This window comes from Geotrypetes seraphini, chromosome 3, assembly GCF_902459505.1.
Source record: "Geotrypetes seraphini chromosome 3, aGeoSer1.1, whole genome shotgun sequence".
In the NCBI taxonomy this organism is placed as follows: Eukaryota; Metazoa; Chordata; class Amphibia; order Gymnophiona; family Dermophiidae; genus Geotrypetes; species Geotrypetes seraphini.
The window spans coordinates 128658081-128674914 of record NC_047086.1 but is presented as its reverse complement, the minus strand read 5'-3'; the positions used below and the strand labels follow the sequence as shown (position 1 = coordinate 128674914).

The following is a 16834-nucleotide window of genomic DNA, read 5'->3' as shown; positions in this document are numbered from 1 at the left end:
GATAAACATACAAAAAAATCAAATTCTAACCTATCTTGAAGCTTCAGTTTCTACAGAGATCATTCACTAAAGAATTTTATGAATTATTTTCTTTTTCACTTTATTTTCATGAATAAAATGTTGCATACCTTCTAATAATAAACTAGAATAGTTAATGTTTCAAGTCTAAATAATGGTATAGTAATTTACCGATCTATGATATGAATTCCCATGATGAATGGCTGCATATCTGGGCTCTGAGGACAGTAGAGTTTACACTTGGTGTGGGCACTTAGCACTGTTCCGTCATTCAATGTAAATCTATAAGATGGGCTGATGGCTGTGCCTCGAGTCATCACTGAGAGAAAAGAAGAAAGACATCTAGTCAAAATTTCTGGCATGTATATTACAACACTGAAGCAGAAAGTCAGATGATATTATTTGCTCGACTTCATAATCTAACAATCTTTCTATCATGAATCCTGGCAATATAAATCAATTGTATTTTGTACAGTGTCACAGCTTTTGTTGTTTATCACCATACATTGCACTATGACGCCGGATACTTCCCTCCTCCAGGCAGCTCTAGGCAGTGACAAGGAAAATATTGGGTTAGTTTACAGGAACCCATGCTCTTGTAAATCATCTTTAAAAAAACAAAACAATGACTAGGTTCTACTGTCATTAGCAGTCACTTGCAGCAACAGTCCTTGGCCGGGAGAGAGAAGTGATGCCATGGCTCCTTCCACACCTCTGCATTGATGGGCCCTAAATCCAGCCACTGGGTGTTACCATAATACGATGACCAACTCCTCCTCCCAAAAGCTTGGAATGCAACTTATACAGCATCTCTAGCTCAGATTCAACTGGGAATGGAGTTCAGATTCTTACACAAGATAGTATCTAGCATTGCCAAAGAGCTATCAGACTGATCCAAATCTGCGCTTCTAAACACGTAAGATTATACAATGAAGTGATTAGCAAATGTTTCATTATTGCTTTTACAATATACAGTGGTACCTTGGTTTGCAAGCATAATTCGTTCCAGAAGCATGCTCGCAATCCAAAGTATTCATATATCAAAGCGAGTTTCCCCATAGGAATTAATGGAAACTAGGATGATTCGTTCTAACACTTCTCCCTCTTTTCCCCTCCCTTCTCCAACCCAGCATATATACTCCTCTCTCTTTCCATCCCTGCAGACCATCTTTCCCTTTTCTCGTCTTCCCGCCTAGTGGGACTGTTAACAGGCCCTGCTCTCATGTAAAAATGGCCTTAGCAGGGTAACACGGATCCAAGATGGCCGCGGTGCAGACGCTCTGAGAGCGATGCTTCTGACTGCTCCATTCTTATTTCCCCTTTTTTCTTGCGAATTGGCTCGTTTCCTACCTAGGATGCCGAAGAGAAGGGGCAGGAATGCTGTTGGCGCCTCACGGCGCTCCGAGGTGCCCTCCTTCAGCAGGATTGAAGAAATGTTGCGGCGGATGCAGGAGGCAGCCTTACCAGAGTTGGGAGCAAGCATGCTGAGAGCACCGGATGGGGGCGAGACCGGCGATGTCTCTCCAGGGCTCGAGACCACCTTGAGCCCCGACCCGAGAGCTCCACCTCTGTGTCCTCGGTTGGCCAGTTCCCCAGGGGTGGAGGAAACCCTGGAGATGGGGGAAGTACTTCCCCAAGAGGCACCAGGATCATCATGGGAGACTGAGGCAGTACTCTCTGTTCAGGGAGCAGCTGCAGAAGAAGCCGGGGGAGGTCATGTAACCAGAGGTGAAAGATTCCAGCCAGGACCTAACCAGGGGAACTTTTCTTCTCTCGACGGTGAGCATTTTAGCATTTTGCACAGTTTTCCTACTATAGAAAAACCAGCACAAGTGACTTTAGATTCATTGTGGGATTTGATTGTAAATTTCACTAAGACAATTAGTCCCAATTTCCAACATATTGAAAGGAAATTGATTCAACATTCTAGAGAGCTCAAAGATTTGTCAACAGAAGTGACTATTTCAAAGAACACTACTCAAAAGCTTGATCAAGAAATATCTATGACCAAACAAGTTCAGCAGTCCCTAATTAAAGATAATATCAATTTACAGAAGAAAATAGAGACACTTGAAAATAATTCTAGGAATAATAATTTAAGATTAATTAATTTCCCTAGATTGACTTCGGTTACTCCTAGGGAAATGCTTAGGAGATATCTGATATAAATTTTACAGGTTTCAGAAGAAACTTTACCACCATTTGTTCAAGTGTATTACTTGCCAAATAAAGAAGGGGCGCAAACGCAAGTTAATGTATTGAATCAAGCATCATTGAATGTATCTGAACTGTTGGAAACTTCAGAAATAGAAACAGTAGTACCTTCAACAATGATTTTGACCGTAACTTTCGCTTTGGATAAAACATGGTTGTTGAGACTTTTCTTTAAAAATAGAAAGAAAGAGTTCCTCGGTTGCAAAATACAAATGTTTCCTGATCTTTCTAAAGAAACTCAAAGACGGCAAAGAGAATTTTTGTTGTTGAAACCTGGAGTCACTTCACTGGGAGCAACGTTTTACTTGCGACATCCGTGCAAGTGTGTAATCTGCTACCGATCAATTAAATATGTTTTCTTTGAACCACAACAGTTAACAGCTTTTCTGGCCATGTCCAGATTGGATAAAAAGAAACTATCAGCTCCATAATTAATATATCTGCCTTTTCTCAGTTTGTCTGTAATTTATCTTCTAATAATATTTCTTTAGCTCGCTTTAAGAAATCTTGGATCCACTTTTTGAGGACTTGAGTTGGTTGGAAGATTTTTCCTGTTTTAATTTTATTTCGATAGTTTATGATTTATATTGTTATAGGTCATACCTCAACTAATTTACTTTCTGTACAAATGAATACTTGTAATGTCATTTGAAAATTAATAAATAATTATATCATAAAAAAAAAAAACCAGGCCCCGCTCTCAACTCAAGGCCTTGCTCCTCCATACAGGCTCCCTCTTAGCCCCCAGCTGCTCTGAGAGTGTTACAATGCCAGCATCACCTCACGGTACACGTTAGTGCTCCAGGTTCCAGTCCCACTTCATGGACCCATCTGGTTTCCCACAACCGCTATTGGCCCTGTTCTGCTCTGATCACCTTTCACCAGGCGTTGGCAGCTCTGCACAGAACGATCACGGGCCCATCTGGTTCCGGTTTCCTGCTACCGCTATTGACAGTCTCTCCCTTTATGGCCCCATTCTGCTCCGCACAGGACGAGAGGCGATAGTAGCAGGGCATCAGGGTGGAAAGAAAGCGAGGCGGGATGGCGGAGGACATGACTGAAGGTGGGGGACAGGGTAAAGAAAGCGAGGTTGGATGCCGGGGGGAGTTCACGTTCCAAAGCCGGAACACAGCATTCCCTCAGTCAAGCTTCACCCCCTTTTGTTTACAGTTCCTACATAAGCTCCTCCCCGCCTCTACAAAGTAGCCGAGATGCCTTTCCTGCACGCCCTCTACCAATCAGGGCTAGAGGGTGGACCTTTGCACACTCTCTCCCCACCCAGGGACATCCAGGCAGCGGTGGTGCCGGCATGGGTTGGTGCATGTTGTTTGCCGGCTGGAGGTAAGGGTTTGGGGGGAGGGGGGTAAGGACGCGCTCGTTGATCAAGTCAACGCTCGTTTTGCGAGTTAAAGTTTGTTAGAGTGTTTTGCTCATCTTGCAAAACACTCACAAACCACGGTTTGACTGTATTTTACTAGTAAAATATACCTTTGTGGACACTAGAATTACAAAGTGAATTATACAAAACTGTAAAATAGTTATATGTTTTGTGAAATTTACTACTCTCCTACAGACCTTTAAGTATTTGAAAGGTATTAATATTAAAACAAACCTCTTTCAGAGACATAGGCACTGTAGAACTAGAGGACATGTATGGAGATTGCAGGGAGATAGACTCAGGCGTAATGTTACAAAATACATTTTCACAAAAAAGGTGGTGGATGCTTGAAACGCTCTTCCAAGAGAGGTGGTAGAGTCCAAAATGGTGTACAAATTCAAAATGTGTGGGATAGATCAGGGGATGCTTAAATAGAAAGAATATGGAAATGCAACATGGCTGTTGGTGTTACTTTGGCCAGGCATAGTGGGAGTTGAGACCAATGTCACATAGACTGAATGGTCTGTCCTGCAAATAGTGAGAGACAAAGCAATGTTACTTACCGTAACAGTTGTTATCCAGGGACAGCAGGCAGCTATTCTCACTAGTGGGTGATGTCATCCGACAGAGCCCCGATACGGACATCTTGCAAGCATGTCTTACTTGAAGAAACTCAGAAGTTTCGAGATGCCCGCACCGCGCATGCGCCAGTGCCTTCCCGCCCGATGGTCCGGGCGTGTCTCCTCAGTTCTTTTTCTTCCTCATACACCCACCATATAGTGCAAAAATGTGCAAAAGTCTGTTTTTTTCTTTCGATCACTACATAGCCTAATGCCACACAAGCAGCGCTGTTACAAACATATTCTGAAGGTCAAATGCTAAGGTTAACAAAGTTTCCTTCCTTGGACCACAAGGAGATACTGAAAAACCACTGGAAAAGATCCCAAAACAACTACCCAGGCACAACACCCAAAGACCCACTCAGTATGTGAATCAGTTGAGTGGAGTGGACTAACTGGGGGGTGGAAATGGGCCCGGAGTTTGCTCAGCAGAATTTCCCAGACCACCTCTTCCTCTCAACACATTGACATGCTGCCACCATCACCACCACTAGGAACACCTCACCGGGTAGGCCAGCAATGCTTATAAACTTTATAAAACATATTATTATATTTTCTTATAAAGCACATATTTTAACTGAACTCTCTCACATCCTCAGCCTTGCCATTCACTAAAATAGAAGGAAGAAAAGTTCCCATTTCCTGCTATCTCATGTCCCTGGCCTAAACAATATTTTTCTTCTGCAGACCCTTCAAAAGTCTGACCAAATCCTCATTTCACTTGCATTATAAAGTACTGAGGATGTCATCTCTCCCCAATCCTAGGTCCTAAAGTCTAAGACAGTAGTGCAAACTAGTGCTACCCGATTCAGGAACAAAAATTTCAATTCAGCCTATTTAATTGGTTTTTCAATTCGATTTTCCTGGCCAATTGGGTGTTTTTTTTCAAACATCCTGGTGGGTTTATTTTATAGCTTTTTCACCCCCTTTGGCTTCTCCTAACCACACTGGCACTGTGGTGTAAATAAAATAAAGAAACAAAAAGGACTTTTCCATTCTCTGTTAAATCCTAGCTCACGTTTGCAGTCTAACATCAGCTCTGGCAGGATACACATTTCAAATCTGACATATTGTAATCTCAAAACAGAAAATAAAATTAGTTTTCTACCTTTTGTTGTCTGGTTATTTTTAAAATCTTGTTGGTCCAAGGCTCCGGTTGTCTTCTGATAACTTACTTGCCAGGGACTCCTTCTTTCTGCATGATAACCATCCATCTGCCATCTCTGTCCTCCCCTTCTGTTTCCCTTCCCTCCCCAGGAGGTCTGGCATCTTTCCTTTTTTTGTCTCCCTCCACAGAACCACCTTTTCTTAACTACCCTTTCATCCGGCATCTCTCCCTTTCTTTTCCCAACTACCCTCCTATCCAGTATCTCTATCTCCCCCACCACACCATCCCTTGTGTCCAACTTCTCTCCCTTTCTGTTCCTTCCCTCCTTAAATCCTATGGTCCATCATCTCTCTCTCTCTCTCCTCTATTTTCAGACCCATTATTTATTCCCCCCCAAAGTCCGGCATATGCACGTCTCTTTGAATCCCCCCTTCCCTCCGTGTACTTCTACACCAGGGTCCCCCCTCCCCTGAAGGCCTGTCCCCCCTTGAAGGCCTGCCTTCCCCCAAAAACCTGTTCCCCCCCCTTGAAGGCCTGCCCCCCAAAAAAAACCTGTTCCCCCCCTTGAAGGCCTGCCCCCCCTTAAAGGCCTGCCTGCCCCCCTTGAAGGCATGTCCCCCCGAAAGCCTGTTCCCCCACACCCCGAAAGGCCTGTTCCCCCCCTTGAAGGCCTGTCCCTCCCTTGAAGGTCTGCCTTCCCCCCTTGAAGACATGTCCACCCGTCTTCACATGTCCACCTGTCTCTCCCCATGAAGGCTTGTCCCCCCCTTGAAGGCCTGCATCCCCCCTGGAGGCCTGTCTCCCCCCTGAAGGCCTACCACCCTCCGTTTCGCATCAAATCGCTGCGTCAGGGGTGTTCATATCATTGCTTCACCTCCAGATATTCCAGACCCACCATACTCCTCAAACATCCTCACCACTTCAGTGGTATGGTGGGTCTGGAATATCTGGATGTGAAGCAATGATATGAACACCCCTGATCAGCTGGACGAAAGCCTTTTGATGGAGCTGAGGAGCCTGAGAGAGGAGGTTCAGCGCTTAAGGAGCATCCGAGACGACGAGACCTTCATCGATGGAGTCATCCAGGAGCTGTCACAGATCACAGAACAGGAACCTGACAAGATCACCCTGGGAACACCCAAAGCATCCAAACCTGTTAACTTGAGACAAACCGTCGGAATGCAGGAAGTTACTGGAGACGCTGACTCCTGGCAGCTGGTGACTTCCTCCACAGGAAAACGCAGAGGACCTAACTCTGTCTCTTTTTCTCACATACAGGGCAGCTCTACATCGACACCACAAATCGTCCTGAGGAACAGATATCAGCTGCTACAGGAAGGTCCTGAGAACGAAGTACGAGAAGTTGTTCAAGAAGCGCAGAGTAGTGGTCATCGGAGATTCGCTGCTGAGGGGCACCGAGGGACCAATTTGTAGATCAGACCTACAATCAAGAGAGGTCTGCTGTTTGCCAGGGGCCAGGATCCGGGATGTAACCGCTTGCCTTGACAGACTTATCAAGCCCCGAGACCACTTCCCCATGATTCTAATCCACGTTGGAACCAACGACAATGCCAGGAGCACCCCGGACAGCATATCTGAAGACTTCAAAGCCCTGGGGGAGAAGCTGAGGAGGATGGATGCGCTGGTAGTCTTCTCCTCGATTCTCCCAGTGAGGGGCAAGGGCAGAGCCAGAGAGGATCGAATACAGAAGGCGAACGACTGGCTGCGAGGATGGTGCAAGGAGATGAACTTCGGGTTCCTGCAGCATGAAGAAGCTTTGCAAGGACTACAGGGACACGACGGGCTACACCTGACCGGAAGAGGAAAGAATGTCCTTGGACACCGTCTAGCCCGCCTACTTCACAGGGCTTTAAACTAGGTAAGTCGGGGGAGGGTACAGGCACATACAACATACCTGGCGAACTAAACTGCCAATACTTTTTTGGGGCTGAGGAAAGTAGTCACCGTAATTCTGGGTCAGGGGCGAGTATGAAAACTTTCAAATCGGAGGTATGTTCATATGACAATTATGGGTCACATTGTAATTTTGAGTCTAGAGGGAGCACACATTGTAATTCTGGGTCCAAGGGGAGTACACATTGTAGTTATGAGTCTAGGGAGAATACAAACAATGCTAAAGGTGTTCAAGTAGCTCAAGCAGGAACATCCCCACTGAGACGTAACAAAAATACAACATGGAGGGCTATGTACGTCAACGCACACAGTTTGGGAAACAAGATCCTGGAATTAGAAACGGAAATAAGGAATGCCGACCTGGATGTGGGGGCAATATTTGAGACTTGGCTCACAGACTCCCACGGGTGGGACATGGTCTTACCGGGTTACAACTTGCTTCGCCAGGACAGGGAGGGCAGAATAGGGGGAGGTGTAGCATTATATACTAAAGATGACATTATGGTCACAAGAATCTCAGATGTCCAGTACACTGGGGAATCCCTTTGGGTTAATTTGGCCAGAGGGAAGGACAAATGCTTGTATCTTGGCGTAATTTACAGATCCCCAAGACAACATGATGACCTGGATATGGAAATAATCAGTGATATAGAAAATATCACCTTGCGTGGGGACACAGTAGTGTTAGGTGACTTCAACATGCCTGATGTGGATTGGGATAAACTTACCTCTGCTTCCGGCAGCAGCAGGAAGCTATTAAACTCTATGAAGGGAGCTGGTCTCAAACAACTGGTGTTGGACCCAACAAGGGATCAGGCAATACTGGACCTATTACTTACCAATGGAGAAAGCGTCACAGAGGTCTCGGTGGGCGACACATTGGCCTCCAGTGACCACAACATGGTATGGTTCAATCTTAGGAAAGGTTTCACTAAATCTACCACACTGACCAAGGTCCTCAAATTCAAGGACACAAACTTCAAAGAAATGGGAGACTTCGTTCACCAGGCGCTACAAGGACAAGCAGAAACCGATAGCGTGGAAGAAATGTGGTCGACTTTGAAAACCACCATATAGGAAGCGACAAACCGCTATGTTAAATTAGTAAGTAAACGGCGAAGGAACAATAAGCCGAAGTGGTTCACTGCGGAGATCTCGGCCCTTATCAAGGAGAAGAAAAAAGCATTCATCTCTTACAAAGAATCAGGGAAACAGGTCTCTAGAGCAGAATACTTGACCAAATCAAAAGCCGTCAAAACGGCAGTCAGGGAGGCTAAGTTTCACATGGAGGAGTCTCTGGCAAAAAACATCAAGAAGGGAGATAAATCCTTCTTTAGGTATATCAGTGACAGAAGTAAAAACTCAGGCGGGATTGTATGTCTTAGGAAACCAGACGGAGACTATGTGGAAAAGGATTTGGAAAAAGCCCAACTATTAAATGAATACTTCACTCAGTCTTCACCAGAGAAGCGCCGGGGCTTGACCCTCAGCTACAGACAAGGGTTGACTCAGTTGACCCATTCAGTAACTTCGAATTTACGCCCAGCAGTGTCTACAGTGAGCTATCAAGGCTCAAGGTTAACAAGGCAATGGGGCCTGACAACCTACACCCCAGGGTGCTAAGGGAGCTGTGTGATGTCCTGGCGGAGCCACTGTCCAAGCTCTTCAACCTCTCCCTTAGGAAAGGCAGCGTCCCGTCGGACTGGAGGACGGCTAACGTCATTCCACTCCACAAGAAAGGCTCCAAGATGGAGACAGCAAACTACAGACCAGTGAGTCTAACATCGATAGTAAGCAAACTAATGGAAACTCTAATAAAACACCAATTGGATAAGATCCTGGATGAGGAGAATCTACGGGATCCCCGTCAACATGGATTTACAAAAGGGAGATTGTGCCAATCCAACCTGATCAGCTTCTTTGACTGGGTGATGGGGAAGCCCTGGACATCGTGTACCTGGACTTTAGCAAAGCATTCGATAGCTTACTACACCGCAGGTTTCTGAGCAAGATGAGTTCTATAGGATTAGGTGACACATTGACGAAATGGGTTGGGAACTGGCTTGGAGGTAGGCTTCAAAGGGTGGTGGTGAACGGCACACCCTCTGAAATGACAGAGGTGATCAGTGGAGTGCCACAGGGCTCGGTCTTGGGCCCAATCCTATTCAACATCTTTATAAGGGACTTGGCAGAAGGGCTTTGGGGTAAAATAACATTATTCGCCGATGACGCCAAACTAAGTAATGTAGTGGGCAAATGCACAATAGATGATGTTTCAATGCCCGACAACATGATGCACGACCTACTCCTACTGGAGCGCTGGTCTAGGTCCTGGCAACTCAGCTTCAATGCCAAAAAATGCAAAGTTATGCACCTGGGCAGCCAAAATCCATGCAAGACTTACACCCTAAATGGCGAGATCCTAACAAGAACTGAAGCAGAACGTGACCTAGGGGTGATCGTCAGTGAGGACATGAAGGCTACCAATCAAGTGGAGCAAGCTTCATCCAAAGCAAGACAAGTCATAGGTTGCATACGCAGGGGTTTCGTCAGCTGAAAGCCGGAAGTCATTATGCCATTGTATAGATCCATGGTGAGGCCCCATCTGGAATACTGTGTGCAATTCTGGAGGTCGCATTATCGCAAGGATGTGCTGAGACTGGAGTCGGTTCAGAGAATGGCCACCCGGATGGTCTCAGGACTCAAGGATCTCCCATACGAGGAACGGCTAAACAAATTGCAGCTATACTCACTCGAGGAGCGCAGAGAGAAGGGGGACATGATCGAGACGTTCAAGTATCTCTCGGGCCGCATAGAGACGGAGGAAGATATCTTCCTTTTCAAGGGTCCCACGACAACAAGAGGGCATCCGTGGAAAATTAGGGGAGGGAAACTACGAGCTGACACCAGGAAATTATTTTTCACAGAAAGGGTGGTTGATCGCTGGAATAGTCTTCCACTGCATGTGATCGAGGCCAGCAGCGTGCCTGATTTTAAGGCCAAATGGGATCGTCACATGGGATCTATTCACAGGGTGAAGGTAGGGGAGGGATCTATTCACAGGGCGAAGGTAGGGGAGGGACATTAGGGTGGGCAGACTAGATGGGCCTTGGCCCTTATCTGCCGTCTATTTTTATGTTTCTATGACGCAGCGATTTGATGCGAAACGGAGGGTTCCCCGTTGGGTGTAAGGACTGCCTGGCCTGGATTTGGAGGCCATTAGCAGCTAAGTTATTTTTTCTTGCTTTTGCTATGGATGTTATGAGCTGGACTATACTGCCTTTTGTTACATTCACCCACTGACTTTCATCTGTATTAGGCGTGCTGTTTGATACCACCTGGCAGGCTACTTTAGTTGCCTTGTTTTCTTGGACTATTTTTCAGCATTTACACATAAAAAGCTTTTGTAGGAGTGGAGTTTTTTTGGCCAGATGAAGCTGAACTAAGGCCTTTTTCTCCACTTCTTTTCTTTTTCCTTTTTCCCTTTCTCTTTGGGGAGTGTGAATGTTGTGGGTTGTAAGTAAGGCCTTGTAGTGTTGCTGGGTGTGTGTATTGTTTGTCCGTGTGGGGCTTGGTTTTGAGTGAATAAGGGACAAATTTTTTCCCCATGTTATTCTCTAATCCAAACCAACCTCTCCAGGGGCATCATACAGCTGTGCATAGTAAAATCTAAAACCCCTGCATATTTGTTGGTCATCTGTAGAGATAATCTCGGAGAGAGCGAGACCAGAAGGCTTTGAGCATGCGCAAATGCTCAAAGCCTAGTCCAGCCCAGCAGAGGAAGAAGGAGGTTCTCTCTCGCACCGCCCAGCCCAGCCCAAACCAAACCAACGAGGGAGGATCTTCGGGCACTGGCACTGGCACATGCTGTGCATTGGTGCTGGTGCCGGTGCCCAATCGGGTAAGAGTTGTATTTGCGGTGCTGGGGGGGGATGTAGGATCGCGGGGGAGGGGGGGTGACGCGAGCGGGGAGGGGGGGAGGATGCCGGTTCGCAGGGGGAATGCCGGATCAGATTATCTCGGGACAGAGGGGGAGGGGGGGTGACGCGAGCGGGGGGGGAGGATGCCGGTTTGGAGTAGGCGGGAGGAGGTTTTAGCATGCGCGGTATATGCGTGTGCGCGCTATATTAACATTTTATTACATAAATTTGTGTTCCCCACGTGCTATACCCGTGTGCGCATTTTACATGTATGCGCGTTATCTACGTGAAAATACGGTACTTTGCTGAAGTCCAAGTATACGATGTCCAGGGACTCCCCAACATCCAGCTTCCCCATCACCCAGTCAAAGAAGCTGATTAGGTTGGATTGGCAGGACCTCCCCCATATCTAAGCAGTTACAGTTATAAAAAAACATACAGTAGGAAAAAAACTCCATAAAATACAGAACTTATCGATTTACTTGCTTCACATTCAAAGTAAAACTATGTGAAATACAAAGACAAACTAGTATCGCATATGATTCACATCCACAACAAAAGTGTAGTTTTCTCCAGGAATCTACTAGCAATGCTCTAAAAAAATATCAATAAACGTTTATAACCTGTAAAATATCTTGTCCAAAGGCATGTTGAAAAAAAAAGTTTTTAATAGTCTTGAAGGACTTAATTTGCCTCAATACAAATTATTTGGAAGCTGGTTCCAAAGCATAGCGGCCAAGTACACAAAGGCCTTGATCCTAGCAAATTCCAATTTTGCTTTTTACAAGTAGCGGATGATATTACTAATCTGTTATCTTGCAATGACCTGAGAGTTCTAGCTGATGAACAACAAATGGTTAGTGAAAGTAAATAGTTTGGTAATTGAGAAATGAGTGCTTTATGAATCAGCACTTATATTGAAATCAAACCCTGTAAGAAATAGGTAACCAGTGATATTTCAAAAACAGTGGTGTAACCCTGACAAACTTTTTTTGTAACTTAACAGTTTTAGAGCTGTATTTTGTAATGTTTGTAGATGTCTAAGATTGTTCATTGAAATGCCCATTACAATAGATTGAGAGAGAACAAAACATTCCAAAGTCTTGCTAAGGAAACAGCACATTATAGTTTCAGTGCTGTGTCGTGTGCGGCATCCAGCTTGCCTAGGATGTAAGACATTTGCTTTTTCTCTGAACGTAAGAAGTTGCTCTAAGACTAGTTGTTCTATGACCTTGCTTGGAAAACACAAGTTAGATATTGGTCGGTAGTTTTGTGAACAATGTTGAGGAATTTCTGAAATTTACAGGTGCGATAAGGTGTCACAGAAAATTGAGTTGTGAATGAATTAAATAAAACAAGGTGCCTATTAAAATTTGGAAACTCAGCCTTGAGTTCTTGTAATTAAAAGATTAAGCTCACAGATTGCCATTCCTTGTCTAAATTGCTGTTTCTACATTCTAGCTATGCTACAGAAGTTCAGAAGGTTGATTTTGTGACTTTTAAGACAGTCAAATTTATGTACCATACTTCATATACATCCATGGAGTTTATAGATAAGGTTCTCAGAGGAACAGGAAACTTGGGTGTTTTACAGGGAGAATCTGTTCTTTGTAGATTAGAACATACAATGCTAATTGGGAGGTCATACAGATGCCAGGATGTAGAAGTCAAGATGTATGTTTTTTACTGGCTTTTTACTGACATGATTGATGTCTGAAAAGGTCAGAGATCAAAAGTGATTTAGAAAGAAAAAGTGACACTGCCACCTGCTGGGTTTAAAAACTTAACAGAATGGACTAGAGGTCTGCACGGGAAAGGGGATCGCGGGGATCCCGTGGGTTCCCCCCCTGGCCCACGGGACTCCCACGGGGACGCCCCCTGGCCCACGGGACTCCCACGGGGATGCCCCCCTGACCCACGGGACTCCCACGGGGATGAAAACAGCCTACCTAAATTCTGGCGATGCAGGCATGCAGCCAGAATTTAGGTAGGCTGTTTTCATCCCCGTGGGAGTCTCGTGCGCTATGGCTCTAAGTCAGGGGTGCCCAACACGTCGATCGCGATCAACTGGTAGTTCAGGAAGGCAACGCGAGTCGATCGCAGAGCCCATCCCGGGCTCCGTGATAGACTCGTGTTGCCGTCCCGATCTACCGGGCCTATCAGCCTTCCTCTCCCCGACGTCAAAGACGCCGACGCGGGCATTAGGCTGTTTTTGTCATTTCGGGTGGGGAGTGGCAGCGGCAGCAGCAGCCTGAAAAAGAAATCATCCTGGCCGGGGTCGGTGTCATGCTCCGGAGCTTCTACAGCCTTCCTATCTACCTCTCCCTGCTCTCCGGCCACACCCCCTGTTCCGCGGCTCTCTTTGGCAACTCAGCAGCAGCGATCGACACAAGCTTCTGACGTCGGGGCCTACCCTCTGCGAGTCCCGCTTGTTTCAACTTCCTTTTTCCACAAAGGCGGGACTCATAGAGGGAAGGCCTCGATGTCGGCAGCTTGTCTTGATCACCGCTGCTGAAGAGTTGCTGAAGAGAGCCGTGGAGCAGGGGGGTGTTGCCAGGTGCATGTAGAAGGGAGAGGGCCAGATGCAGGACTCGTGGATGAGGGAGGAGAAGAGAAAGAGAGAGGGGAGAGAAACAAAAGGAAATATTTCATACTGGGCTGGGCCGGAGTGGAGGGAGGGTGGAAAGATTCTGGCTACCGGGTGCAGTAACAAAGGAAAAGGGAGGAAAGCTGAAAATGGAGATAGTGACACAAAGAAGAGAAAGGGTAAGCAGGACCTACTGAATAAGGATAGAGATACAGAGGGAACATGAAGAGGAGGTGAAATAGAGACATAGAAGTAATGCTGAAAAAGTGGGGGGGGGGGAAATAAAGACATTGAAAGGGTAAATGGTGAACATGGGGTAAAGACAAGGACAGAGACAAATGAAGATTCTGAAAAAGTGGTGAGATAGGGATATAGGTGAGATGGACATAAAGAAGGGTGATGCTGGAAAATAGGTGGAATGGTAATTCTGACAAATACAGAAGGGAAATGCTGGATCAAGGAGAGATGGGGCTCAGGCTGGATGGAATGAGGAGAAATGCCTTGTTGGCCCGGAACTTTCTCTCCTACGTCAGAATTGACGTCAGGGAGCGGAATGCTGGTCAGCGCGACGCTTCTGCAGGGAAAGCTTGGGACAGCGGCGGCTTGGGGGGCTATTCCCCGATGGCGGTGGCAGCAAACCGAGTGGCTTGTGGGAGGGCACGGAGAAAGAAAGAAAGGGGGCAGACAGGGAGACAGAAAGAAGGAGGAACAGGGAGACAGAAAGAAAAAGTTGGGGGAGAGAATGAGGTCTGGAGGAGAGGAAACATACAGGAGGCTGAAAGAAAGGAAGAAAGATTGGATGCACAGTCAGAAGAAGAAAGTGCAACCAGAGACTCATGAAATCACCAAACAGCAAAGGTAGGAAAAATGATTTTATTTTCAATTTAGTGATCAAAATGTGTCTGTTTTGAGAATTTATATCTGCTGTCTATATTTTGCACTATGGCTCTCTTTTACTAAACCGCAATATCGTTTTTTAGCGCAGGGAGCCTATGAGCATTGAGAGCAGCGCGAGGCATTCAGCGTAACTCCCTGTGCTAAAACCTACTATTGTGGTTTAGTAAAAAGGGAGGGGGTGTATTTGTCTATTTTTGTATTTTGTTACCGAGGTGACATTGCATAGAGTCATCTGCCGTGACCTCTTTGAAAAAACCCGGAATATGAATAATTAACATTTTCTCTGCCTTTCATTGTGCTTTGTGTTTTTTTAAAATTTTATTGTTGGTAGATCATTTTGACTTAGTCATTATAAAAGTAGCTCGCAAGCCCATAAAGTGTGGGCACCCCTGCTCTAAGTCTTCTTACTCTGGGGCACCAGACCTCCCTCATACAAAGGCCGGGAATGCAGAGTTGGTTCCATTCTCGGTAGGGGATGTCTTGGTAGGCTCACTGCTCAGCCACTGGGAACCCAGATTCGGTCCTGTTCTGGGTGGAGGACACTTGTGGGGTGGGGTGGGGAGGGGGGCTAGTTTGCGCCATCGTGCAGGCTCACCACTCTGCCTCTGCTGGCAAAAGCACAGTCTGTCCCAATCTAGGGGGAGAAAACCTAGCAGGGACCAGGCTGCACCACAATACTGGCTTCTAGAAAGCACAATGGACTGGGGGGGTCTAGCAGTGTGTGGTACCATTTGGACCCATGTAGACTTGCACGGCCATTCAGATGCTGACCTGAGGTCCCTTTCCATCCAGCATCTGCCCCTCCTCCTCTTTCCATCCAGCATCTGCCCCTCTGTCTGCTGCTTCTGCCCAGCATCTGATCTGTCTCCTCTCTTCCTCCTTTCTGCCCCCTCTGTCATCCCATCCATCATCCACCCTTCTTTCTCCCCCTTCCATCCAGCATCTGCCCATCTTTCCCCCCCTTTCAGTCCAGCATCTGCTTCATTTCTCTTTCTCCCCCTTCTATTCAGTGTCTGCTCCATCTTTCTCTTTTCTCCCTTCCATCCGTATCCTCCCCTTCTCCTCCTTTCCATTCAATGTCTTCCTCCCCTCTTCTTTTCTTTACATCCATCATCTGTCTTTTTCTCTCTCCCCAGGCATTCCAGCTTGTCTTATCTTTCCCCTTTCATCCAGTGTGTCTGATCCCTCACCATTTCTATCTACAGTCTGTCTCCTCTCACCTCCTACATCCAGTATCTACCCCCTCCCACCTGACACCTCAGCCACCGCCAGACTGATGCAAAGCCTTCCCTCCGATGTCAGCTCTGACTTCGGGGGAAGACTTCTGGGTCGGCTACATATGGCTTGCTGCAGGCTGCCTCCAACCCCTGCTGTTATCTGGACTCAAATGAAGTGGTGGAAGGGAGTGCATTTTTGGACACAGAAGTCATGAACTGGGGAGAGAAGAAGGGAGGGAAAGAGATGCTGAGGTGGGGGAGGGAATAGAAAGAGAGAACTGGGTGTGGGTGTGTCAATGAGCGGGAAAGAGAGATGGTTGTGTACACACGGCAAATGGAAGAAAGAGGAGAATTTTTGGTCGTAGGGAGGAAGGTACAGAATGTGATAGGGAAGAAAAAGATGAGAGTGAGAAATGTGGCAAGGGAACAATGGGACAGATTGAAAGGGATGCAAGAGGGAGGAATATTGGACAGTGGTGAAGGGAATGGAGGGAGAGATGTGGCATAGTGTTGGAGAGGGGTGATAGAAGGAGAAATGTTGGGCATGGGGCTGGTGGGCAGGCACGAAAGATGAGAAAGAGATAAATGCTGGACCATGGTAGGGGGAACCAATGGACAGCAACAGAAGAATTTACAGAAGATGGGAAAGCGGAAAAAAGAAACTGGGACCAACTTTATGGAAAAATAAGTCTCCAGACAACAAAGGTAAAAAACGGAATTTATTGACTAAAATATGTTAGCTTTGGGAAATGTATATGGCAGATGTCTTTGTTTTGTGTTCAAAAGAAAAGGAAATGCATTTCTGGTTTTATTTCTACAGTGTTGAAGTACTTGTTGACCCTTGCTGCGACTGGTGGGGATCCCCAAGCACCGCCAGCAGAGGACCTCCTCTAGAGATGGCCAGAACTCCCCTCCACCAAGCGCAGCAGTCGCTGGCAGCATCCATGAGCCACTGAGGTGC

The 16834-nt window shown here is 46.4% G+C and overlaps 1 protein-coding gene across 17 annotated transcripts in view; it reads right to left on the bottom strand.

Moving 5' to 3' along the window:
- Nucleotides 1-16834, bottom strand: part of NCOA1 (nuclear receptor coactivator 1) — a 631796-nt gene that overhangs the window by 347459 nt on the left and 267503 nt on the right. For all 17 annotated transcript variants that reach the window (XR_004538963.1, XR_004538966.1, XR_004538965.1 and 14 more), the window contains one exon: nt 190-337. Coding sequence is in view for 13 of the 17 variants with exons in the window: in XM_033939863.1 (XP_033795754.1) it covers nt 190-337 (148 nt within the window). In the remaining 4 variants the exon portion in view is untranslated. The remainder of the gene's footprint in view (nt 1-189; nt 338-16834) is intronic.